Genomic DNA, 26,253 nt, shown 5'->3' on the forward strand with positions numbered 1-26,253 from the left:
AAAATAATAAACGCTTTGTATTTTTTTTAGACCAGTCTCATTGGATCTGGGACAGACTGTGTATGTCTCGTAATTATAACGTGCATTCGAGACGTTTGAGCTTTATTTACATAATTCTCTTTTGGTCATTGTCGCATATCTGAATGGGAGGCAAATCTGCATAAAAACTCTTAATTAATTGCATATAACGACCTACCTTTAATTAAATTTTTTACATGAGAAAATTACCTGTAGGAATTGCAATAATTATTGTAGCAAAGGTAAAATAGACTTTTATAGAAATTTATCCTTGAATGAAATTCCTTTATTAGTGTGATCAATATTAATAAATATATTTATATACATGGTGTTCATTTGAAAACTTTCCAGCTAATTATCTCGAAAACTATGAAAGATATTAAAAAAAGTTAAAACACGTGTTCCATGATTTCGAAGGGGAAAGAGAAAATAGTATTATCAGTTTTTTTATTTAGAGGGCATTTTCAAGGTCAGTTGAAGGTCAACTTAATTTTTTAAAATACAAAGCCCAATTTTTTATTACAACTTTTTTTCTACCAATTAATTTTAACTTTTGTCTGAAACATTTGTATATTTGCCTAATATTTTTTGAAATATTTGTTAATAACTAACTTTTGTTAATTTAATAATTTTGAAATTTCCAAAGGTCGATAAGTTATTAAAAGTTAGGGCACTATTATAATAATATATTCTTGATAGTAAATAAAGTAAAAAAGTCTAATACTATTTTTTCTTTCGACGAATAGTTAGCGAGATATCGTAACTTAAATGTTGAAAAAGTTACCAAGTTTTCCTTAAATATTTCAAAAAATATTAGGCAAATAAAAAAATGTTTCCGACAAAAGTTGTCAAACAATACAACAATAATCTTGACGCCCTCGATAATTTCACCTTCCGTCGCCCGTATATTTGCTCGCTAAACTGGGAATCATGCGAAATTATCAGCCTCAGGTTGCGCGACTTCAACACAACAAAGAGGAAAAAACTAAAGAAAAACATTACTGAGTTGCGGAGGTGCGCCAATTCTAGACGATTAATTTTCCAACCGCGAATCCACCCGGATTCCCTTATGCAACTTTACAGACCAGATCTTTATTTTATTCTCGAAGTTCGCCGCATAGGAGAGAAAGAAAAACAGCTTCTCTACCTACCCTCCTCCTCTCCTTCCTCCTGGACACTCGTAAACTCGGTTTCATTTGCCTCATCGGCACCCCGAACATCTTCATGGACGTTGCAGCTGCAACTCCTGCGACGACTCGCACATTAATTCGCTCGGTGCTCGGGGGAAAAATTTAATTACGTATGTTTCTTTGTTTTTGAGGAGGGCTCGTCGGTCGACGAGCAAGGCGGACGAGAGGGAGGGAAGGAGGGAGGGCGCGTACAAGAGGGAGCGGCGATGCGGCGGGGGTGGGAAGACCCGCAATTCCCGATGAGCTTACCTCGGGGAAACCCCGCAAACGTCAAACGTCGATACGCTCGTGAGCCGGGGGCAGCCATCTTGGGGGGTTGCGAGCCGGCGTTCCTCCCTCTCTCTTGCAAACTCTAATGCTCCAAAGCAATTTCGGCGTCTCCATGTCGACGATTCCGTCGAACGAAGAGATAAAATAGAATCGCCCACGTCGGGACGATTGGCGACGGTGACGACAACTCGAGATTGACACGCGATCGATGGCCCTTCTCACTAACCCTCTTCCTCTCTGCCGGCCACCATTAAATTTTGTTCTTACCTTCCCGAGAGGATACGGGAGAAGATATGGGGCTTTCAACGAACCGAATGATGAAACGAGTCAATTGCTACCTCAACGGAGCTATACTTGGGTTACTCCGAATGATACGTATGCTAAAAGAAAAAATATCTATTCGATGGGTACTAATAACATATTTATTGGAATCTAAATTTTTTTACCTATACAGAATATATGTATATTCCATATAATTATCATGTACGAATATGTAATAAATAATAGCTCTTGGGAAAAGTTGCTTTTTAGAAAATGTACTCTTCCTCATTTGAACAAAAATTTATTTTCTACGTAAAGCTACGTATATATGTTAGTATAATTACTTAAATATAATTACATCAGTATTTACAGAATAAATATTTTTATTTTTAGGATATTTTTTCACTAATGTACCCGTATTATGGGATTGTTCGCCAAGCGAATTGTTCGCATCTCTCATACAGGGTTAGAAAAGTTTTTCTTTAAAAGTAACGTGTTATAATTATTCGTTATCCTCCACGAGTAAATAATGACTGATGCTACTCATTTTGAAAGACAACTCGCTGTTCGTGTTATCGTTATTCAAACACGAGTCATCAAATAACGAGAGTCGTTACAATTTTTCTTACTTTCTTCACTAAATTTTGAAGACTCCTTTTTTACAGTTTGTTGCCGCCGATACTATATTTCATTTGCGCAAAATAACAACGAAAATAAATATAAAGCAACGAGAAAGTAAATACGGAGCGGATACAAAGTATATACAAATACAACATGTAAAGTAATGATCATATTTTCCATTGATGTTTAAAAACGTATTGCCGTTGTCATTGTCATCGTTATTAACAGACAAGAGAGAAAATAATACCGTTGCCAAATTAATATTAAAAGAAGTAACATGTAACAAGGTAACGAATAATTTTTTGCTCCTCGAGTCCTGCTCTTCTTGCATCAGAACTTTTTCAGAATTTTTTACTTTCTAACCAAAGCCGAGAAAGTTATCTTTTAAAAGCGAGTCGTTCTTCCCAGTAACTCGTCAATGTTATTTGGACTCTCACGTTGGAAGGTATGCAATCACCATTATCCTTATTCAAGAAATGACGGGACAATTTTTATTAGAATTTCCGTCGCTTGCTTTCACGAAGTTATATAGATTTTCTTCTTCACCATTCCCTGCCACCATTCATTCGAATTCATTTGAAAAGATCAACTGAAAAAATGCAACTTAAAAGAATAGTGGCAAGTAACACATCACTTCCCAATCCTGCTCTCACCGCATCAAGACGCTCACTAATGCCATGGGGTTAAGAGAATTATTTTCTGAAAAGTAAATCATTATTTTCACATTGCTCACTAAAGATGTAAATCTTTAGCATTAACTCGACTCATCTTTTTCATGGAGTTGCAAAGATCTTCTGTTTCACCGTTCGTCGCTATCCATTTACCGAAAACAAGGGAACTTGAAGCAGTAACGACATTACAAAGTAACTCACTACTTTCCAACCCTGCCATTATCGCTCTGAGACGCTTCTCAAGTCCAACGGGAGGGTCTGTCAGAGACCCTACTGTTAATTCCACTATGAACTCGCGTTCGCATCACCCGATACATTCGTCCACGACTCGCCGGGGCGATAATACACCCGCAACAACGCGTTCTCTCTCTCTCTCTCTCTCTCTCTTTCTCTCTCTCTATCTCTCTCTCTCTCTCTCTTTCCCGAATCGCGTCTCGAGTTTCTTATTTTCGAGGAAGGGTTGGCGACGACCATCGCGCAACCGGGTTACGACAGCGCGCATCTGCCGGAGGAAAGAGCCGGCTAAGAAAATAAAACGGGGATCGTCATCGTCGTCGTCGTTGTCGTTGTCGGCGAGACACAAGCATCGAAATCAACCGTTTCCTGAGGGATTAGGATACGTCCACCTTCTGCCTCCCTCGCGACGCGGCCCTCCGCCGCTGATCCCACAGAGGATGAGATGCGTTCACCGTTCTTGCCGCCTGAGCCCGCCGACCGTCCGTCCGTCCGTCCGAATAGCCGATTAAATTACACGCGGCGCGTGCCAGCCGGCCGCCACGTACACGCTCGTGTCTCCGCAAGGCGATCGAGCCGAGCACCTAATAAAGCCGCAATCCTATCATTGAGATTCGGCAGGAGCGATAGAGAGGACCCCCGCAAGCGGGACCCCAGGGACGCGTACGAAAATCCGCATGCAAAAGCGGACGCAATGTTGCTGATGGATGTAAGAATGCGCAACGGAAGCTTCTATGGGACTGCGTGAAAAAGTATCTTGTAGAAAAGATGACACGTGAGAATGGTGTCAGCAAGATATTATTATTTATATTAGATAGTTAGATAATTATTACTAAAATTTATAAATAAAATATAGAGAGGTAAAGTAGTAAGATAAAGTAGTAAGGGGTATTATTGTTGTCGTTATTATTATTGTTATTGAATAAAATGTTGGTATAGAATGACAAGGTACTATAAATAAAAGAAATTGAGGTGATACATTACAAAATATATGAATAAATAAATTATATGTATTGTACTAATATTAAATTATAATACTAATATTAAAAATGTCACGTGTAAAGTATGGTAGATAATATAAGATATATGGTGACATGCTGAATTTTAATATGATAAATAAACTTGTCATTTTAGTAATTTTGATAATTCAATTGACGAAAAATCATGATTGCGACTATCACTTGGTTGAATAAATCGTTCATAGAATCAAATTTGACACAAAGATCAAATGGAACTTTTTAATTAAACTAATAAATTGAATATTAAGAATAAGATCGCTATTTTTCTTAATTTCTATAAAAATTTTTTATAAAATCTTATAACAATTTTTTCAAAGAATTGTTTTTTTATGACAGCTATTAAATTTTATAGTTCAAAAAAGTAAAGTCTTAAAATATAAATAAAAAGTAAAGTCTCTTTCAAAGCAACAAAACGGTGCTAAATTTCAAATTAACTCAATAAATTAATTTTATCTTAAAAAAATTTTTCTGTGAAAACTAATGATGCGAATAAAATGTGGGACTGAGAGTGTTTATGATGAATAACAGATTATCACACGAAACATCTCTCTCAATTGAGATTATATTAATTATATAATTATTATTTATATATTAATTATATAATATAGTATAATAAGAATTTATTATACGCCTTTTAAATTTTTTTGCGAATAGTTTAAGCGAATAGTTTTTTATTTATGTAGAATTTTTCGATCTCTCTCTCTCTCTCTCTCTCTCTCTCTCTCTCTTCTCTCCTCTGATTTGCCAAATGAACAATTTTATTTAAAATTATATATTGAATTTAACGTATTCCATCGTTGAAAAATAAAAAATTCACTCTAATTGACTAATATCCTTTTCTAGCAATGTGGATTAAACTTTAACCCGAGTCTAAATATTTGTCTGAGGTTGCGTCTTTGTCTAAATAGAATTTAAATTAAGGTTTAATCGATGTTGATAGAAATAGGCATAAAACTTTCACTCGTATGAATTAAAAAATGAATTAAAAAGGGCTCTTGTGTTTCACTCAATGTGAATTCACTCTTGTGATTCCGAGTGGTGATATTTCCATTATCGCTTCGCTTAAGCTTCCACTTATTTTAATTGATAAAGAAACATAGGGAAACGCGGAAATTCAAAAAATTCTAAAACTGTGTGGAAATAAAGTAGTTCATCCATAATGCCAAACTATTGTTCATCCGTGCGGAATCCCAGTCTGAGGGGGTGAAACCACCCTTCGAAAAAGAAACCATTTTCATTTTTAGCGTATATGTTTTAAAATACGAGACATGTGCAAAAATGGTTTGTATGAAAGTTGTAATGTATTTCATATTCTTTGCAACTGTATATTCAAATTTTGCAAAATTAGAGGAGGGTGGAGGGGATTTCAATAATGTTTCAATGCTTTACTTCCACACAAAGTTTCGGAATCTTTTGAATTTCCGCCTTCCCTATGTTTGTCCCTTGTGAGATTACATCCCAAGAAACTTAAGGAGTAAATCACGCGTGACGTGAAGGAAACTATAAGCAGAGTACGAGAAAAGCGTTAAAGCACTACGAATCATGAAGTGAAAACCGAGGAGCCCCGATCTATCGTTCATGCGACCCCTTGCGATCTCTCGCAAGTACAAAGGACGCGCGCATCGTGTCCCGACGTAATGCCGCGAACATAATTAAGTAACCGCGATCCCGAAACGTTTGTCGCGAGTGCGGGGATAATCTGCAATCGCCTCGCCGACAAGATAGTCCGCTGTCGTCGCGCGGGACCTTTCATCGCGCGAGGGGCATCGTGCCGCTGTCGTCCCCCGACGCGGTTTAATCACTCAATCGCCGACAGTCCGGTAACTCGGCCGACTCACACGGGACATTAAACGCGCGGGTCGTCCTCTTCTGCCTGATCCTTCGAATTTTACAAGCACCTTTACCTGCGGCGACTTTCACTCCCAGACGTCTCTCTCGGACGTTCCGCGTTTCCGCGAGGAATGTTGACGCGCACGTTGTCAATCACTCGCAAACTCAGCTTCCAATCGTCACGTCATGACGAAGATCGTCATCACAACGGAGGAAACAACATTTAACAAAAATTTGCGAGAACGGCGATTCAAGAGGGTACAAGAGCGAATGCGTTCCGAGACCCACGAGAAAAATAGCGAACACACCCTCAATACGGTTCGGCCGCTTCCTATTCCTTGTTCTTTTCTTGCAGTTTCAAACAGAGCCGACAGGTTCAACGAGAGGGCTTAAGTTCTAGGAGTAATTCGAAAACAAGTTCTCCCCTTGAACATCTGGCTGCGTTCCGAGCTACATCGAGAGAGACGTGTCGAAACCATATCGAAGCCAAGTGTACCGTCCGCTTAACCCGCGTCCGCGCACCCGCAGTTTGGTGTACCTGCGGCTTGATTAAACGGTCAGGATCGCATACGTTGCGCCTGAGTTACATTCGCGCGCAACCGGCCAGAAATCGCTCACCCTTCCTCCCTCGGCTCCTCCTCCTCCTCTTCCTCCTCCTCCTCCTCGTCTGCCGCGAATCGAGCGGACTTAACTACGGGAGCGCACGTGGTCGCGCGCGTTATTCGCGCGCGATCCGCATCGGCCGTAATCGCTCGCTTTGATTTCGATCGCGAGCAAACACAGGTGTGTCGACGACCGCGGCGGTGGCGATGCCGGTACTACCTGCGGTGTACACACTAGCTGTACCAATATCTCCTACGGTTTCGCGACACCGCTAGGGGATGAAAGGGGGGCGAGTAGGGCGGCTGAATAGAGGCCGGGGCGAGTTCGCAGCGGGAACTTTGCCGTCGCAGCGCGAATTCTGATTTCAAACGAAAATTGGCTATTTCGTTCTCTGTTCTTTGCACTCCCCCTCCCCCCTTTTCTCGCTCTCTCTCTCTCTCTCTCTCTCTCTCTCTCTCTCTCCCTCTCTCTCTCTCCCTCTCTCTCTCTCTCTGTGCTTTTTGTAAATCTTGATCATAGCTTTTCTCATAATGTCAAATTCAATTCCATTTCTCAGCCGGCTCGACACGTTTACCACCGCACCAATTTCCATAAATTGTATGAGAGCCTGAATGACGAGCGTATTAAAACAAGAAGAGAAATATAATGTAGAGAAGCTAATGAATATAAACATCATTGTTATAAGCCCTCGAGTGTACAATGGATAAATAATAAAGCCTGTAAGAGCCAACACAAGTAGTTGGGCGAAATATTATACGAAATTGCAAATTGTCCACAGAATTAATCGTGCATTTTTTTATAGGCTTTAACACTTATTAAATAATTATTATTCGAGACACATATATTTTTAATTCGTTTTTCATCGACTCTCGTTCCTATTGTCCGTGCAATCGATATATTGCACGCATATAAATGCGATTGATTATATTTCATGCTTAATTCAATAAGCACGAAGCAATATCAAAGCGTCAAAACTGACGTGATATCAAATCTGTCCGATCTTCCAGTGAGACTGCGAAATTGATATTTCATGAAAAATCTTTCAAATATCCCGCACCGCATCCCTGTAATTGCATCGACAGGGAAACCTTCTGCAAGGGGGCGATATTTAAATTACTTCATCTCTGGCTCTTTAATTATCTTCAAGCTGTTTCGTATTTAGCCCGCCTTTAAGCAGACGCGGATCATTATAAGGATAACGTGCCATAGGGAAGGGGAGCAAGAGGGCGAGGGATCTTCTATGGGGCCCCGTATAAATACCATGGGCCCAATCGGCTGGAAGTGTAAGCCAATACCCAGGTTGTACACACGGCGTGTCATGGGACTCGGTGCCCATCTATGCGATCCGCTTTCTCCCCTCCCCCTCCCTCTCTCTCTCTCTCTCTCTCTCGCTTTCTTTCTTTCGCCGACCTTGTAGCTTGCGCTAACTACGCATACTGAGAGCGGATCGAAAATACGACGACACCCCCGACACCGCGGGCCTCGCCGGTGACGCACGGCGGTGGTGTGGCCGCGCGGTCGACTTCCTCTTCCTGTATCCGCGTATCGGAACTACGCAGTCAGGTGTCCGGTCCGATGGGACATTCGGTAAAGGTAGTTGCGATCGCGCGGACATCCGATAGTCGGATACGCGCACCGGCGCGGCGGGGACGACGATGAGAACGCGAGTCGGTGCTGGAAGATGATTTTGGTGCGCGATTTTGGTAACAAACAAATGTTCGAATTTATGTCGGATACGGGGAAACGTATTTTATTGTGTATTTTTCTTCACTTTGTCGCGCGTGTTCTCTTTATTCGCACGGTACATTTGTATGGCGAGGGATTCAGGCGGATGAGAGGTCGGGTAGATTCTTTGCCTTCTTCGGCGACCAACTGGGACCATCTTTTACAATAAAGATGGACGAATGATGTCGGAGCGTTGACGAGGAATTGTATATAACAATAGTGACTGTATTTGCTTAGTGAATAGTTTTGCGTCGTGAAATAAAATCAATTTGGATTTAAATGAAACATCTACTGATTTACTTAAGTTTCGTCTTTTTGCATCTCAATAGCGAGCTCGTTTCTTTCAAACTTTCAACATATTAATTGTTCTATTTTTTTTTAACAAGCAATAATTGCCTCGTCTCAATTCTTCCAATGAAACCGAAAGTTTAGGTTCGAGCATTGAATAAAAATTAAATGATTTCAATTTCTTAATTTAAAAATCGAACTGTACGCTTTGACTGATAAAGTTGCTATTTCTTATTTCAAGAAATAATAAAAAATTAGTTTTCCAGAAGTTTAAAAGAAGTGAAGTTTCACTATGAAAATATACAAATGCACAAAGCGACGAAACTTCTTCGCATTTTAAGTTAGTTCTTACGATAAATGAATATCACATACTTTCCGAACCTTATTTTCCTTCAAGAGAGAAAGAGAGAATATGAAGAAGATGAATAACAAAACGAGAGACCTGCTTATTTCAATTGCCGAGAGAGAGAGAGAGAGAGAGAATTTTGTTACAGGGGTGTAACAAAGTTACACCGGTCACGCTGGTATCGCAGGCACGGTGAATGATCGCATCCTCGTCGTCGTCGTCGACGCGAGTCCTCAGGAAAGGCGAGAGCATGCACTTTCGCAGCCGGGCTCACCGTTGACTGGTCAATAATCCACGAAAAGGAAGGCATTACAAGCCAGTGATCTCGAGGGGTATCGATAGGGGCAAGCTACACGTCCGCCAGGCAGGACCACCGTGATCGGCGCGGTAATGGTATCTCAAGAAAATATAATACCCCCCCCCTTCTAGCCGGGCCGTCCTCTTGCGAGCCAGGATATGTCATCGTTATAGCGCGCGAGGGAAGATCGCCGATCGCCGAATGAGCGATTAGTATCCCGTGTCGTCGTCGGCGACGACATCGTGTTCATCGGCTGGCACATCCAGTGGCGGCGCCGGGTCGATCCTTTCTGCAATCAATCAGCTCATAAGACTTGCGACTAATTACGACTAATTGCGGTTCGCTCGTCCGTTCGTAAGAAATCACCTCGATCGCCATTTCCGCGCGCGACGTACCTTCTGCCTTCGCGCGTGCAATTTACCAGAATAACCTGCGCTGTCTATTCTTACGGAAGAGATGAAATTCATTTCTTCTTCTCACCGAGGCGACCGGGGGAAGACAGAGAGACGAGAAATCGCGGCGCGCTGCCGCTTGGCGTTTCACTCGCGAGCGGTTTGCGTTTTACGCAAGCGGAGGGGTACATAAGACCCCGACGATATGTGGTGCCACGCGTTGGTGGAAGCGGAGGTGACGAAGAGGCAGGAAGAGAGAGAAAGAGAGAGGGGGAGAGAGAGAGAGAGAGAGAACAGGGGAGAAGGAGACAGACTGAGAATGAGAGGGAGGGAAAAAAAGAGATAGCGAGCAGGGTTCTCGTGAAGTGGAGTGGGGTATACGTAGTCAGTGAGCCGCTAAGGGGTGAGAGAGTGGGTGGCTGATAGGTGGTAGATCCGTAGTTAGCCAAGAGACACTGACATGCCATCCTGCCAGAGCATGGCAGCAACGCGCGTCAGTGTCTCCGTCGCGAGCCCAGCGGTCTTCTCGACGGTTCACCGGAAGTCGGAGGAGCGCTCGTCGAAGAGCGGAAGGTCCGCCGGTGTCCTCCAGCGTCTGCGGTCCAAGCAACAATTCGCCGAGTAATCCGTAATTCGGGACGTTCCGAGTTGCCCTCCCCCGGAGGAGGCGATTCTCGCCGGTTCTCGAGTGCCTCGAGTGAGTGCCTTCTTGTGCGACGACCAAGTGTGCTGACGGGACGTCGCTGACGAACAGGCAGCTCTTCGCTGCCTCGTCGGAAGTCCAGAATCGAGGAAACCTCGGCAAATCCGTGAGATTGTGTGAGAGACCAAGATAGTGCGACGGGGGGGGGGGATCGGCGTTTACGGAGGATCGCGAAGAGAGACGTGATGAAGCGGATGACTCGTGCGCTTCCGAGCGGTTACTTATTTATTTATTTATTTGCGGGAAACATCCCTGTGGAAAAAGTTCAGAGGGATTCGAAGCAAACTGCCTGAGCGGTTGTAGAATTATCAATCGTAAAATCTGCCCGACGATCTTCCGGCACGAAAGATCTCGCTAAAGTCAATTCGCTAAAGAGGAAGTTAACGTAAAAGGGAGGGTTTAAAGGAGATTTAAACGCGATTAAAATTAACGTAAGAAGGAGATAACGTCAGGAAGAAGGCTTGGCGGGATTCGTCAAAGAAGGTATCATCCTCGAACTTGTTGTCCTCTCCTTGTCTCTCGCGGAAAGTTCTCGTTATCTCGCGATGAAGAGACCTCGAAGCGCCGCAGGGACGCGCAGTCGAATTCACGCAGGCCGAAGGGCAAAGTTCCAATTTTTGTTCGAGTGAACAAATAGCGGGCAATTGTATCGTTCGGTAGGCATTCGAGACGCATCGAACCATCCCTTCGCGCGATATCGCAAATTTCGAATACATATATTGCCCTCTCCTGGACTCTTTTTCCACCGGAACGCGCGCGAAAGTGAGCTTTTCCTCGTTTTCGCGGTGGCAGCCGGAGGACGTCGAGGGAAATCTCGCTCGGCCGTTCAGCCGCGAAGGATACCGCGTAAGGATCATATGGGAAGATGGAGCGGCGGCTCTGTGAATGGGAATATCCGGCAGGTTTTCTGCAGAAGCCTCTAGCTAGGACCGGCAGGTCTTCCAAGCCATAAAGGTACGTCGTCGATACGCGCGTGCTGAGCCGAATATGCACGTGCATTTTCCTCTCCTCGGTCATTCATAAAAAAGTCATTCATTAATCTCCGCCGATTTTCGCGGCCGCGAGCGATCCGTCCGCGCGGTCCAGCGCGTTCCGTGCGTGCGGGAAAGTTTCGGCCGCGCGGAAGAGCGACCTTAGCGGTAATATCCGGCGACCAAGTCTGCTGGAAGACCAAGGAGAGAATTACTGAAACGCGATGTGAAACACGTAATGACTGCTCGCGCCGCCTTCTATTTGAGAAAGGAGGAGGGTAGAGCGTTGGCACCCTTCTCGAATAATTTCCCGAGAACTCGATCTCGCGCAATTGCGTCCTGTTTAAATCGTGCGACTCGTACGACTTCGGTCGCCGGGTATAGACGCTTCGTGCATACGCGGTGAAATGTATTAAAAAAAAATATATATATATATATTTACAAATATAACGTAACGTAAAATTTAATATAAATATATATTTATGCCCATATATGCGTTTCGTATAGGTAACTGTTAAATTATATTCATCATATACATCAAGTATGTTTGTAATAAATATGACAACAAGGTATATTTTATGAATATTTTAGTGATATGCTACATACGAGGAAATACATAATTGTTATGATTTATGAGTAATTTATATGTCTGTTGTATATCCTTGAATACATTTTTCCGTGTTAATGTAATTGCGCGCGAGCGCTACGGATAAGGAACGTGATGGAGCAGATAATTTGCGTGATTCCAAACGTTTCAACCATTTCATCGCTTGTTATTAATTGAAGGAAATTATTATTCGGTTATTAATTGAAATATCTTTAAATATTTTCCTTCTTGAGAAAATTCCCAAGTTTGTGGTAACCTCAGGACAATATTGTGACGTATATTCCAACTCGCCTCGACGTCGGCCACGATATACAGGGTGTCTGATAATTCACACAACGGATCGTAAACAAACCCGAGCCATGCCGACGTCATGGCTCGGGTTTGTTTACTCATATACACTACGGTTCCGCCGCGCGCTTATTCGCCGACAATACTCAATCGAGACAACTTTCAGCGACTATTGGGCAAATTGCAAAATGTTAAAGGACCTCTTCAGTTTAACGCGCTCTAGCATGCGTGCGAATTATCAGGCGCCCTGTTTGCTAATTCCCACGGCAAATCGTAAGCAAACTCAGAACGTGAGCCGTACCGTCGACATTCTTTCGTCAACTTCTCGATGAGAAGAATTACTCGTGAGAAACGCAACATCTACTCGTCGAATACGGCCTCCTTGCTTGTCACGAGCGGCGTCGCGCAAATTATCTCACCACCCAATAGATTCATACGAATGACCGAGACGACAGTCCCGTTGAGGAAGAGCCCAATTAATTCTCATTCACTTAGCAGCGCGATGCGACTCTTGAATCTCTGTCGTTTACCTGCCGTTCACCTTGCGCAGCGCGCGAAAAAGGCGACCATCGATGGCGAGCCGCTGCGAGCGGTGAAGCTGTGCGCCGCGCGGTTACCAGGACGACGGGAGCGCGGAGGGTTGGACCAGCGGTGTGCGTCTCTCCATAGGGAGAGGCGGCCGAGATCCGGCCGCCGCCGCCGAGGGTTGCGCGAAGAGGGACGCACGGGGGACAGGGGTGTATCCGGGGGTGGCTGTCGTCGGGAATTTCGCAGAGATGGAGTTTCTGCAGAATCATCACGCGGTCAACACCTCCGAGCCGCCGTACACCCTCGGCACAGGTGAGCGAGAGCAAAAAAGAGAGAAGGAGAGGGGGTGGGGGTAGGGGAGAGAAAGACACACAGCCTCGGAGTTTTTTTCCACCCCACAGAGATAACGACATAGTGGCGTGCATCGTGTGAAAAATCGCGACCCGCTCGAGCAGCTCGTTCTCGCCTTGGATTCTTCAGCATTCGACGTGCACGTTCGTCGACGACTTATATGTCGTGCCTTTGAGTCACTTTTTATTTCATATCATTTATTTCCGTGATTTTCGACTTATCGATGATTTTGAGCAACTTGCCTATCCTTCTGCTGGCTTTCGCTTCGGATTCGGAGCCACATTCTTGGTGGATCTGTTTCCAAAGCTGCGTGAACATTTCACAGTTCGCTTCATCGGGCAAAAGAGTACGGTACATTTCTATTTTCATGGGACACTGCGTCTTTCTTCTTTCATCTGCGAGTTGTTGCGAGTCGCCAGCTCGAGAGTCGTCTTTCTTCCTCTCGTGTCCTCCTTCTTAGGAAGCTAAGTGTTAACATTTATCCGGTCGACGCAGAAGTACTTCCCCACAGAACGTTTTGTCTCTATCCGCATATTTCCACTTGAAATATGCTCTGTTGTCATCAACGCTTGTGCGATGTCTTCGTTATCAAGCGCACTCTTCTCGTAAATATCGCGGAGATACCGGAGCCTAGCTTTCCCACGCATGCCTTGCAACCGCGCAAACCTTGCTGATGAGCAGAAAAAGACGAGTTCCAGACGGGACATTCGTCCGGAAAGCGCCGTGAATCCGAGCACCCCGGCACCACCTCGAAGAGAACACCTCGTCCGGGTCTCAACCCGTGCCCCGGCTCCCCCCGGAGGAATCATTCTTAATCCGCCCGGTTGGGTTCCGCAGGTTCGGTGGGTAGCATCGAGGCGACGATCCCGTCCGGGCTGTGCACGAGCGGCGGTCCAACGACGCTGAGCGTGCTCTCCGGCGACGAGGTCGCGTTAACTGCCGACGGCGGTAGCCAGCAGAACGAGGAGGCGGCGGCGGCTGCGGCGGTGGCGGCGGCGGCGGCCCTCGGCGCTCTGCAGGGCACGCTGCGTCTTCAGGATCTGCAGGACGGCTCGCCGGCGGATGACATCGAGCAGCAGCATCAGCAGCTCTCGAGTGCCGGTCAGGGCCAAGTGAGCGAGTTCGGCGCGAGTTTCTGGGTCGACGACATGGCGGGCTTTCCGTTGCCCCCGCTTGACCTCGATCCGCTGCCGCCTGGCCTCTTCAGCCCGTGTTCCGGCACGTACAAGTGAGTGCGCTTCGCTTGAGCAGGTCCAGGTCGAACTGGAGGACCCTACTAGTGAACAACGGTATCTGCTCGAATTTATCCTGAGTCAATTTTATCCTGAATTTGAACTTCCCCCCTTGTCTTGAACTTCGTCTCAAGACAAGGGCTAAACGCTGTTCAGCTGATGAAACGGAACTCTCACACAGCATCTGCGGATACATTCGAGATCTCGATTATAATAAGATTCGGCTGTGTGAATATTGTGCTGAAGATCATGTACGATCAATGCGGTTTTATTTGAATCTGACACGTTCGCCGCCAACGTCACACAATGCGTGACACTTTATGCAAAATACTTAGTTTTTGTGCTCTATATCAAATACGACTACTGAAAGTGTGATACAACCTGTAATAAGCGAGTTTCCAATCTAAGCGCGATAGCGAACGTGTTGATTAACCCATTAAGGCCCATCCTTAAATCAGTAGAGATATGAGAAAAGTAACTATTGGGTTTCAGGGCATCCTAGCAGGTCCTAGCAATGATTATTGGTGCTTTAAATTGGTCGAAAAGAAATGTTTTAAACAAATTGTTGCAAACAGATTAAGAAAAATTAATTTTTCCGAAAAACTAACCACGCCAATCGACTCTACGGGAAAAGATCACTAAGGAAACACGTGTTACATTCTCGATTTTCCGCTTCATTCGTTGTTAAAAAATTACAAACAATCTCTATATGGATGTATTCGCTCCAGCCCATGCCTAAACCAGAAGAAGATGCGAAAAAAGTAACTACTGGGTTTCTGGCATGGATTCTTGATCATGGAGCGATGATTATCGGTGCTTTAAATTGGTTAAAGAAAATCTTTTTTAACAAATTGCTGTAAACAAATGAAGAAAAATTAATTTTTCGAATGGGTTGAGATAAAATCGGAAATAAAGTATCCTCGACGTTACCATCTTCAGCTTCTCGATCGCCCACGCAATCGCGCGCGATTACGAGCACGACTCGGTCTCCTCATAGTCTCCTCCGTTTCTTCCAGCTGGGGCTGCACTCGCGGCGAATGCGTGCCGAGGGGCGCGAGCAACGGCCCGAACGGCGAGGGTGTCGCCGACGTCCTGCTGTCGCTCAAGCACGCGGTGGTGCATCCTGGCAGCCCCACGGCGGGGTATTACTCCACCGGCCCGTCCGCCACCACTGCACATCACTATTCGCCGCAGGACTATGTGCAGAATTTGGGACCCGGCTCGGTGCCGCCGGTCGGCGCCCATTATGGCGCCGCGCCGGCTATGTCCGTCAACGTCTCCATGAACATGACGATGAACATGAACATGCACTCCGGGTAAGCGAGCATTCATTTGGACAACTAATGAAGTTGAAAGACGATTTCGAGTTTGCCTTGCCATTCTGAGTATGTGTGTATGAAGGCTGGATTCCCTAAGAGGTCCTAAAGTCCCAAAAACTCCAGGCCCCAAAACAATCTCCCACATTCCGATTTATATCACAAAATATGATGACTTGATTGAAACAGTCATTCGTATGTTTTAGATGTGCGAATTATTCGAATTCGAATCGAATCGAGTCGAATCGAATGTAATTCGATTCGAGTTTGCCTTGCCATTCTGAGTATGTGTGTATGAAGGCTGGATTCCCTAAGAGATCCTAAAGTCCCAAAAACTCCAGGCCCCAAAACAATCTTCCACATTCCGATTTATATCACAAAATATGATGACTTGATTGAAACAGTCATTCGTATGTTTTAGATGTGCGAATTATTCGAATTCGAATCGAATCGAGTCGAATCGAATGTAATTCGATTCGAGTTTGCCTTGCCATTCTGAGTATGTGTGTATGAAGGCTGGATTCCCTAAGAGGTCCTAAAGTCCCAAAAACTCCAGGCCCCAAAACAATCTCCCACATTCCGATTTATATCACAAAATATGATGACTTGATTGAAATAGTCATTCGTATGTTTTAGATGCGCGAACTATTCGAATTCGAATCGAATCGAATTACATTCGATTCGATTCGAATGCGAATAATTCGAATAGGAATCAAATATCATACATTATCGTTTGCGCGCATCAGCTGCAAAACGGGCCATCTGGGCCTGTGTGTTTGAAGCCTTAACTTGTAATTAACTTAACTTATAATTAATAACTTTATTATAAATTACTTTAAATATTTAAATATATATTTTACTTTAAGATAATATTCCAATATCAATATTCCTTTTTATATTAAAATCTTCCATCATTATTCGCACGTTTGATAGTCACGTTGAATTTTTTAATGATTCGATTCGATTTCATTCGATTGGATTCGAATTCGAGTGAAATTTCATAGATTTGATTCGGTTCGAATTCGAATTTAAAAAATAAGATTCGATTCGACATAAAAATTCTTGATTCGCACATCTCTAGTATGTTTATTGAGATTTGTTTCGTGAAAGAATAAGACAGGAAAAGTTATGTATGCGAAATACAGTTCATGTGCTTGCGTAAAGTAAGTGAAAGTAAAAATAGAGGAATGAAACTGAAATATATGAGAGTTGAAAGCTGCAGTAAATTTAAGTCTTCGGAGTAAACTTAAGTCTTCAGATGCTAAATGTTTCATTATTTTCATTAGGAGGCGTGTAAAAAAACATATCGAGTCCAACAATGTACCGAAAAATACAATTCCCAAAATAACAATAGAACAACAGTAAATAATACCGATAGTTTTTGTGCATTTTTCTCGTACTGATTTCAGTATCATAATTTTTCGGAACAATTGCTTCAAATATGTTCAAAAAATAGTATTTTAGTGAATTATATCGAAATATTTTGGGTTTCGGTATTATAAATTTTCAGGAATTTTAACTCATAAATTTTCAATCGTCGACGTATTTCTCTTTTTTGAAAGGGAAGGACAAGGCGTATCCACCCTTTTTCTAGAATCAATGATGATTTTACCCTTTTCCAGTTTTATTTTCAGATGATCTCATTTCGGAAGTTGATTTTAAACTCAAATTCTCTGTGCGATCCAATTTTACTGATCATCCCGACGCAATCCGTCCCCGAAACAATACCGCGAGCCTCAGAAAAAAATCCCAACTCCCTTGCTCTGCCAAAATACCAGTATTTCCCCGTCTCAGCGTCTCCCCTCCCTGATATAATTTCCATAACTTCGTCGAGTCTCCTCGCCTCCATAGAGAAGTATTCATCCCTCGACGGCCATCTTGCTCTCTCCATATCGTAACAACCGCCAATGTACAGTTATTCGATCCTACCCTTATTCTTCCGTGTACACGTGTGCGTAAATCCTTGTATGTATATGCGAATGTACATATATGTGTATGTGTGTGACCAGGTACGAGCAGAGCTATTCGTCGGCATGGGGCGTGGAGCCACTTTTGAGTCCCGCCCCGCAGTACAATCCGGTGGAGGCGGCAGCGCAGACGAGGGTGAATTCGGCCGCGCCGGCCGCCGCCAATAGCTTGATCGCCGGTGGCGGCGGCGGCGGCGGCGGCGGCCACCCCCATTCGCACCCCCAGCCACATCATCGGCTACAGCTCGCCGGTGGTGAGCACGCGATCTGCGTCGGTACCGCTGGCCCGCCGGCGGTCACAGCAGGCATCAACCCCGTAGGCAGCGGCGAGGATAACGGCAGGCCGAACCTCTGCAGGATATGCGGCAAATCCTACGCTAGGCCGAGCACCCTCAAGACTCACCTGCGCACGCACTCCGGCGAGAAGCCGTTCAGGTTGGTGCCGGGGATACGATCTCGCCGCGTGGTGCCGCGATCCTCCCCCCCCCTCTCTCTCTCTCTCTGATAGAGAATATATATTCTTGGAATTGTTCGTGGAGTACTCTTGAGAACGTTACTTGAAATCTCTACAGCAGTTTCCACACAGACCGACTTGAAATCTCTACAAAAATTTTAAGTTCGAAATTCTGCAAAGGATTTAAAACCGAATTTCTGCAAAAATTTTAAGACAATTTCTACAGAAATTTTAAGCCTTGAAATTTCTACACAGCATTTAAAAATCTCTACTTATAACTTGTCTAGAAAAAAAGACTTTATTCCTCAAATATCTTTCCTTATCTTTCCTTATTTTTTATAAATTGTATAAATACGCGGACGAAAGATTTGAAAAGTGAGATTTATAATTTTTCACTATTTGTCGGATTCTTCTAAATTCACATTTCTAAAAATATTTACGATATTTTTATAAAATTTCAATTTGTCAGAGAGAGAGAGAGAGAGAGAGAGAGAAAGAGAAAATTTATAAACAATCATTTTTATATAAGATGCGATTATTAACAAAAAATTTCACCGTTATCGAGGTACATCATTGTACCATTTTTATACGGTTGTCAATTGTAACTTATGGATAATCAATTTCATCCAAAAAAAAGTAAATTTAGAACAAACGGAATCATTTAAATTTTAAAGGATTTTATTCTTATATATGGTCTCAAGAGGATTCCTCTAACATTAAAAGGAAAATACTATCAACACATTATTCTTAAAGTTAGAGAGATTATATGTTATATGTATAACGAGATTATATGTATAACGCAAATCTTATTGATTTTAATCTAAATTTTCTCTTATACACAGATTATTTAATCTTTTTTTAAAAGAATTATTATTTATTCTTTCTGTACTTTATTTTTATTAGTTATACTGGTTAATTTAAAAAAAATTATTATAATGTATAGCGAAAAGTAATATATATATATATATATATATAGATGTACTTCTGACTCCAGTTCTACAATAAATAAGGCACGAATGAAATAAGATCATCATAATAAGTAAATTTTCAATCAGTTTTGTTACAAACTTCATAGCTATAAAAATGTTTGTCATAATCAATTGTATGAGACATAGAAGAAAGAATATATTATTCAACTTCTTGCAATAGATTATAAACTATATTTGACCAAATATGAGTAAATTATCTTCGTATGTTACAGCAACACACATACCTTTTTCAAAAAGCGTTCCAAATATTCTGACCCATGAGCATATGCTTATTTTTTCTTTCATGTTTGGAAGTAGAGCATGACTGAACAAAAGAAGCCGACATTCAAATCAACATTATTCCTCTTCGTATAAGAGAAAAATTAGTTGATATATGAAGAATAATATCTAATAAATTTTAGATGGATCTTTCACTTTAATCGCTTTATGGAAAGAGAAATCCTTCTTCTATAAAAGGCTTCGCTTAGAATATGAGGAGCTATGGGAAAAATCACTTTACAAATAGAATACTTTTTTTTGGATGTTATATAGTAAACTTTATAATATTACTACAATATATTCACTCTCCAATAACGGAACACTCGCGGTTTTTTAATACTCTAAAAACCGACAATAGCGCATGTTTCTTTTTGAAGATGTCACGCGTGCTCGAAAGCATTTAGCCAGGCGGCGAATCTGACGGCGCACGCGAGGACACACTCAGGCGAAAAGCCGTTCCGATGTCCAGTCTGCGACCGGAGATTCTCGCAGAGCAGCTCAGTCACTACGCATATGAGGACGCATTCGGGCGAACGACCGTACAGGTATATAGATGTCTTCCGTGCATTCTCTTCTGAAGTCTGAAGTTGGATATCGATCCCATAAAAAATTTCTCTCCTTATCAAACAAATATTATAACAGCTTTATGCATTATTATCGTTGCTGTTTTTACCTATCAGTGTAGTGAATATTAAAAATCGGACGCACGTCCATAAAGGCTTATCATGCCCATAGTTTCATGTAAATTGCATATATTTTAATAATCTGATAATTTTTATTACGCTTGTATCCCATTTTATATTCTCTTCCATTCTATCTATATTTTAGTCCACCTATATTTTGTCTAATTAGTCCATTTATTTCATTTATATTTTTTTATTGTTTATTTCATTTTATCTATCTATCTATGAAACAGCACGACAATGAAGTGACGCCAGAATCATAAAGATAATAGGTTGACATTATTTTATCTATATTTATTCTATTTTATTTTATCTTATTTTATGTATGTTTTAATATTCTTTCGTTAAAATATTTTCGTCCGCAAAACATTAATGTATCAGTATACTCACGATCTCTTCTTTATATACATATTCAATTTACAGTTAACCACATTTTAATCTTTTCCATTCTTTCTTTTAACGCATTGAATGATTTTATGCCTCACATGCCAACAATCTTCCCCTCTAAAACAGATTTAATTATGTTCTCCCTCTTTTCTCGCGCGCATATCGATTGTTAATTTGTTCCGGTCTACTTCCAGGTGTCGATTTTGCAAGAAGGCGTTCTCCGACAGCTCGACCCTCACCAAGCACCTGCGAATTCACTCCGGTGAGAAACCGTACCAGTGTAAGCTGTGTCTGCTTAGATTTAGTCAAAGCGGTAATCTCAATAGGCACATGAGAGTCCACGGCGGTTCCATGACGTGACACAGTCCGGTACCGGCGCTGGCACAGTCCGGCAGTGTGACCACGACGATACTCGATGACAACGGCGGCGCGGCGCGTCACCTGCCCAGGTGCTGTCGAATACCTGTGATCCGATTAGGCATCAACTCGCCGGAAAAATAACGCGACGCGTCGAGCACGCAAGCGGACTCGCGGACTCGCGAGCGTCAAATGGCCGGTGTAATAATTCGATTGTCGTTACACCGTGTGGCACGTCACCGTTGTAATTCGATGCGGGTGTATTCTTTAAATTTCTCGGAGCAAGACTTCACTCGAGTTGCCGAGTGAGACACGCCCGAGTTCGAACGATTTTTTATTCGTGAGTACAAGTGAATTTTCTATTCTGGGCCGTCGAATGAGAGTATCCTTCACTCGAGATTCAACATAGCGAATCCGATGGATTCCGTCGTTTTATAAATTCAATCGAGCCGACAGAGAGGCACGTGTTTCTGCGGAATTGGAAACCATTCTAAGCTCGAGTGAAAAAATTCACTTTCGCACTTTCGCAAAAGGAGAGGTGCTGCTGCTGTACCGACAGAATGAAATTTCACTCTACAATTTTCATCCTACTCCGTCGTTAAATTCATCACTGCTATTTCATTCTATTGAGTTGTTCGGAAAGTAATTTCGGTTTTTTGCATGAAAATGAAAGACGATATTTCTAATAGAAAGAAAAGTTTTATTCTGTTAAGCATTGACCATTTTGTTTTAATACCTTTTGCCATCCCTGAGTTAATAACATGACAATTAAATATAAGCACAGCTCTCGAAGATAACATACACACACACAAATCAAGATAAATTGATGAATTAGGCAAATGAGAGCTAACGCCGGTGACAAAGCGCAAATAATAATAATACTAATAACACTAATAATAACGCCGGTGACAGGCACAAATGCAAAGTATTTATTGAAATTAATCACTTGGTATTGAGCGTTGCGAGAACACGCCGTGTATTATTATTATATCTTGATCGGATGTTGAACACTTAGATGGAAAGTGTGACTTTTTCGTAATTTTCACACTTGCGGTTTGAATCTTTGCATCTAGATTTAGTGATTGCTAAAGACATTGGATTTTTCTTTGCGACCTTTTAAATACGACTTTTTTTCGTGATTTTTAATATTAATGGAGTTACTTACACTGAGGAGGGTATTAATTTCAATAAATACTTAACGTTTGGGCCTGTCCACCGGCGTTATTATTAATGTTATTAGTATTATTATTATTTGCGCTTTGTCACCGGCGTTAGGTCTGATTTGCTTAATTTTCAGTTTACCTTGATTTGTAATAACATGACTCCACGCTCATAAAACTTCTGGTCTTTATTGGCAAGAAATTGAATTAAGTGATTTTTCACACCTTCATTTGAATCGAAATTTTCACTATCCAAAGAATTTTGCAGTGACTGAAACAAGCGATAATCGAATGGTGTTAGATCAGGTGAATATGATGGATGCGGTAACAAATCCCATCCAAGCGCTAACTGGCTTCTGGCGAGTCATTAAACTTGTGTGAGGTCTTGTCATAATGAAACACAATACCTTTTCCGCTCGCCAATTCTGGTCTCTTCTGCTTGAGGGAATCATTCAATTTGTCCAACTGATGACAATATACATTCGAATCGATCGTTTGGTTGTTTGGTAGCAGCTCAAAAAAAAACCATTCCTTTCCTTTCCAATCCCACCGAACAGAGAGCATCACCTTCTTTTGATAGATATCAGCTTTCGGTGTGCTTTGAACTGGTTCGTCACATCTGCTCCATGATCGTTTGCGTTTAATATTGTTGTACACAATTCATTTTTCATCTCCAGTTATGAGTCGCTTCAGTAACGGATCGTTTTCCTGACGTTTCAACAGTAAATCGCAGATGGTAATGCGACGAATCAAATATCTTTCTATGAGAACCTGTGGAATCCAAATATCGAGCTTCGAAACGAAACCATGTTGTTTCAAATGCTCACGCATGGTCGAATTCGATAAATTCAATCTCTCAGCAATTTCTCATGTTGTTAAATGACGATTTGCGTCCATCAATGCTTTATTTGATCTTCATCAGTCTCAACTGGCCACTTCCAGAACGTGGTGCATCTTCGAGGTCGAAATTCCCAGAACAAAATTTCGAAAATCAATTCTGACATTGGCGTTCAGTCAACACATCCTCTCCATACACGGCACACAATTTTTTTCTTGTTTGCGCTGCAATTTTGCCTTTATGATAATAAAAAAGCAAAATATAACGAAAATGCTCATATTACTTTTCCATTTTTGATATGACGCCAAGCAAAATCAACTTGACAGATTCCAAAACAACTGTTTTCAAATGAGGCTTGAAATGTGTGTTGCAAAAATGTAAAATGTTTTTCTGGTTTAGAATGAGATTAACTGCTTAAAAAGGCGACTAACACTATCTATTTGAAAAAACCGAAATTATTTTCCGAACAACCCAATAATCGAAGTAGAGCATTTCACTCGAATTTGAGTGATTTTTCACTCAAATGGAATGAATTTTGCACTCTGAAGTCGAATGAATATTTTCTTGAAATTCAACAGTGAATCTGATGTATTTCATCGTTTTACAAGAACAAATTCAGCCCAATCGATTGAAACACGCAGTTAGAATCTATTATAAGTTCGAGTGAAACATTCACTTTTATACGAAAGTAAAGAAATGCTGTATCGAAAAGACGGAGCTCACTCAAAATGTAAAGTAAGTTATTCGGATTCAGGTGATTTTTCATTCATGCAAAATACTCTAAATCGTCCAGTGAATGTCTTCTGAAAATTGAATGGCAAATCTGATGTATTCCATTGTTTTACAGGAACTTTACTTGAATCGGTCGAAATGTGCACTCGCGCGAAGTTAGAGTCCACTCTAAGCTGGAGTGACACGATCATTTTTACGCGAGAAGAAAAAGAGTGCTGTAGTGTCGACAGAATCGGTCAATGACGTCATAATGGCAGTAAATCTTGATTTAATGACGGTATCGTTCAAACTAATACATCGTACATTGTTGTAGTAATCCGAGTGAGGATTTTAACAATGTTGCTATTGGATCATTTTATTTATTTAGATTATACTGCTGCTGACGAATTCTGTTGATACGATAGCATCCTTCTCCCACACACAGTTCCGAGGTCAGTATTTTCACTACGCTTCGAGTGAATTTCTATTTCGTTTTCATTCTAAGGAATTTAGAGAGTACCTGGACGCATTCGTGTCCGGAAGGAGGAAAGAAGATCATACGTTCGGAATCGTCATATTTCGAACAACGCGGCTGCGAGAACGAGAACGAGAGTCGACAAACATTTGTGTAATTTGATTGTGTTGTTGTAATTGGTATGGTTATCGCGATTTAATTTATTATAATTCTCTTTGGATGGCTATGGCTAAGGAAGGATCTCGCGCTAAGGAGCCGTCATATTCTTCCGACGTCGCGAAGAAATGTGCGGGAGCTGCGCACTTCCGCACGCACCCACGACATCGAAATCAGAACTCAGCGAGTTGTACTGTAAATTAAGACAGAAATTATGTGAGACGCAAATTATATTATAAATTATACTGAAAAAAATATATGTATATTACACCCCAGAAAGCAACGCGCATGTTTGACGGACGTCTGCGTGCGCGCGAGACGACTTTCTAAAAATATCTAAAATATGATGCATCTTCAAAAGAGACATCTCCAAGATTCTTTTTCAAGAATTCATTATTAAAATTATATTGTTATTTATTTTGCTTGAATTATTTTCGAGCTTATCTTGTTCGGATGTCCATTTTTTGATAGAACTTCATCATGTAAAATTATAATACGATGTTACTACGGACGATTTTTATTTATTTTGTTTTTGCAAGAAAATATATCACATATACGCACACACGAATATATAATATTTTATTTTTGTCTTGTAAAAAGAAACGAGACTAATTAAAACCGTCAATTTTCGACGAGTTTTAACGTGGTAAATTTGTATCGCTAATAAGTCAAGTTGTCTCCTATTGTTTCATTTCACATATACCTTAATATTCAAAATATCAATTATTGAAATTTAAAGTTTATATACTTTCGTTGGAAAATTGTTAGTGATATTTATTAATGCAGATGATGAAAACTGTGCCCGTATAAAAATCCAGCTTTCGTTGTTAAGTTATTCTGGTTGAAAATAAAAAAATTGAACTTACCGTTGAAACGTTGCATTTTTTCGCAATAAAAAAAAATCGAGCTTGTAATATGCTACGATTTTTCTTTTATTGGAAAAAAATACAATGTCCGTTAGAAGAGCTGGCCTATCTAGACGATCAGCGCCCTCTACAATCATCGTTTCGTCTTTATAATGATTTCTCTGCTCTAATAACGGGGAACCCCTCACATCCCTCAGATAAGATAAACTTAAGGATCTACAGAAGCCAACCCGAAATTGACTCTAGTGGTTTCATGAATGCAAAACAACGCGGACGTGGGACAAGGAAGGTAGGCTCATATCAGTCAGACAAGAATAGACAAAATAGATCGCCATCCTTGCTTCTCCTTAGTCTTTGATATCCTGTAATATCGTGGCACGTAACACTCCTACTTTGCCGTATATTTCGTTGTTCAGAACTTGGGAAGAAAAGCTTTCCTGACTTTCAGATAATTTTCAGATTTTCAGGTAATGAGACAATAATGTGTAACAAGGCTCCCAAGCGCACATCTTTCTTCTTTTTTTTAATATAATGCTTATTTATACGTATGTGTATCTGCGTATAAATTGTAGAATAGGATTTAAAAATGGTGATTCAAGCAAGATACAAATATAATTTAATTTATATACCATTTTTATTTTTCCTCGCAGCGGTTTCTCTGGAAATAATTGTTCCCACTTGTCGGGTAATTTATACGACTCCAGATAATCGGCGTAGTCACTGTTGAATGTTATGTATCAATTGTTGGTGTTCTTCCTGCCTGGTCGATACAAAGATGACAAGTTGAAGAATCGGAACGTCGAGCGGGTTCCTCGTCCTACTGATAAAGTGTTAACGCCGGAGTGCTGTCATTTCTTCAACTTCCACTGTAAGCGCGTGTCCTGCAGCAGACGCTTATGCCGACGTTTCAATGCAATTCAAAGACGAGCGTATAATTATCATTAGCTAATTAGCACACCGCCTCCAATCATCAAGGTGAAGAAGTCACGATGTGCTTCGCCGGGTCTTTCGAAAATAAAACGCGAAGCGAGACTGACGGAAGTGAGCTATTTTCTTAAGTAACAGAAGCTCGTCCACGCTTTCGTTCTCGTTGATGTGTAATACTTTCAGTCGCAAAATACAGCTTGTCACACAAGAACACAGCTCGTCCGTGCAGTCGAAACAAAAATGATCATTTTGCGAGAACACAA

At 41.6% G+C, this 26,253-nt stretch overlaps 2 protein-coding genes across 4 annotated transcripts in view; one reads left to right on the forward strand and one right to left on the reverse strand.

The window, feature by feature from the left end:
• Nucleotides 1-12,715: 12,715 nt before the first annotated feature.
• On the forward strand, nt 12,716-24,681 carry LOC105186871 (protein glass). 3 transcript variants are annotated; one of them, XR_003113407.1, is made up of 7 exons: nt 12,716-13,175; nt 14,052-14,442; nt 15,463-15,762; nt 17,772-18,164; nt 19,808-19,975; nt 20,695-23,864; nt 23,955-24,681. XR_003113407.1 is itself a non-coding variant. In XM_011147358.3 (6 exons), exons 1-6 carry the CDS (start codon nt 13,112-13,114, stop codon nt 20,858-20,860), a joined length of 1,482 nt encoding a protein of 493 aa, XP_011145660.1. In that variant the 5' UTR covers nt 12,716-13,111; the 3' UTR covers nt 20,861-24,681. The 3 variants fall into 3 exon arrangements, 1 of the variants encoding a protein (XP_011145660.1); XR_003113406.1 differs by having other exon boundaries at nt 20,695-21,197; nt 23,434-24,681; XM_011147358.3 differs by having other exon boundaries at nt 20,695-24,681.
• A 997-nt stretch (nt 24,682-25,678) lies between these two features.
• Nucleotides 25,679-26,253, reverse strand: part of CtBP (C-terminal binding protein) — a 48,263-nt gene continuing 47,688 nt past the window's right edge. The window contains exon 9 of the mRNA XM_025301758.1: nt 25,679-25,944. Coding sequence (XP_025157543.1) covers nt 25,920-25,944 — 25 coding nt within the window. The 3' untranslated portion in view covers nt 25,679-25,919. The remainder of the gene's footprint in view (nt 25,945-26,253) is intronic.

Source organism: Harpegnathos saltator, unplaced genomic scaffold (assembly GCF_003227715.2).
Source record: "Harpegnathos saltator strain DR-91 unplaced genomic scaffold, Hsal_v8.6 scaffold45, whole genome shotgun sequence".
NCBI classification, from domain to species: domain Eukaryota; kingdom Metazoa; phylum Arthropoda; class Insecta; order Hymenoptera; family Formicidae; genus Harpegnathos; species Harpegnathos saltator.

What these genes read in the sequence shown, in the direction of transcription:
- LOC105186871 (XM_011147358.3), top strand. Translation starts at nt 13,112, where the DNA reads ATGGAGTTTCTGCAGAATCATCACGCGGTCAACACCTCCGAGCCGCCG. An exon ending in AACATGAACATGCACTCCGG is followed by an intron (nt 15,763 to 17,771) that starts GTAAGCGAGCAT and finishes GTGTGTGACCAG; the next exon opens with GTACGAGCAGAGCTATTCGT. An exon ending in TCGGGCGAACGACCGTACAG is followed by an intron (nt 19,976 to 20,694) that starts GTATATAGATGT and finishes GTCTACTTCCAG; the next exon opens with GTGTCGATTTTGCAAGAAGG.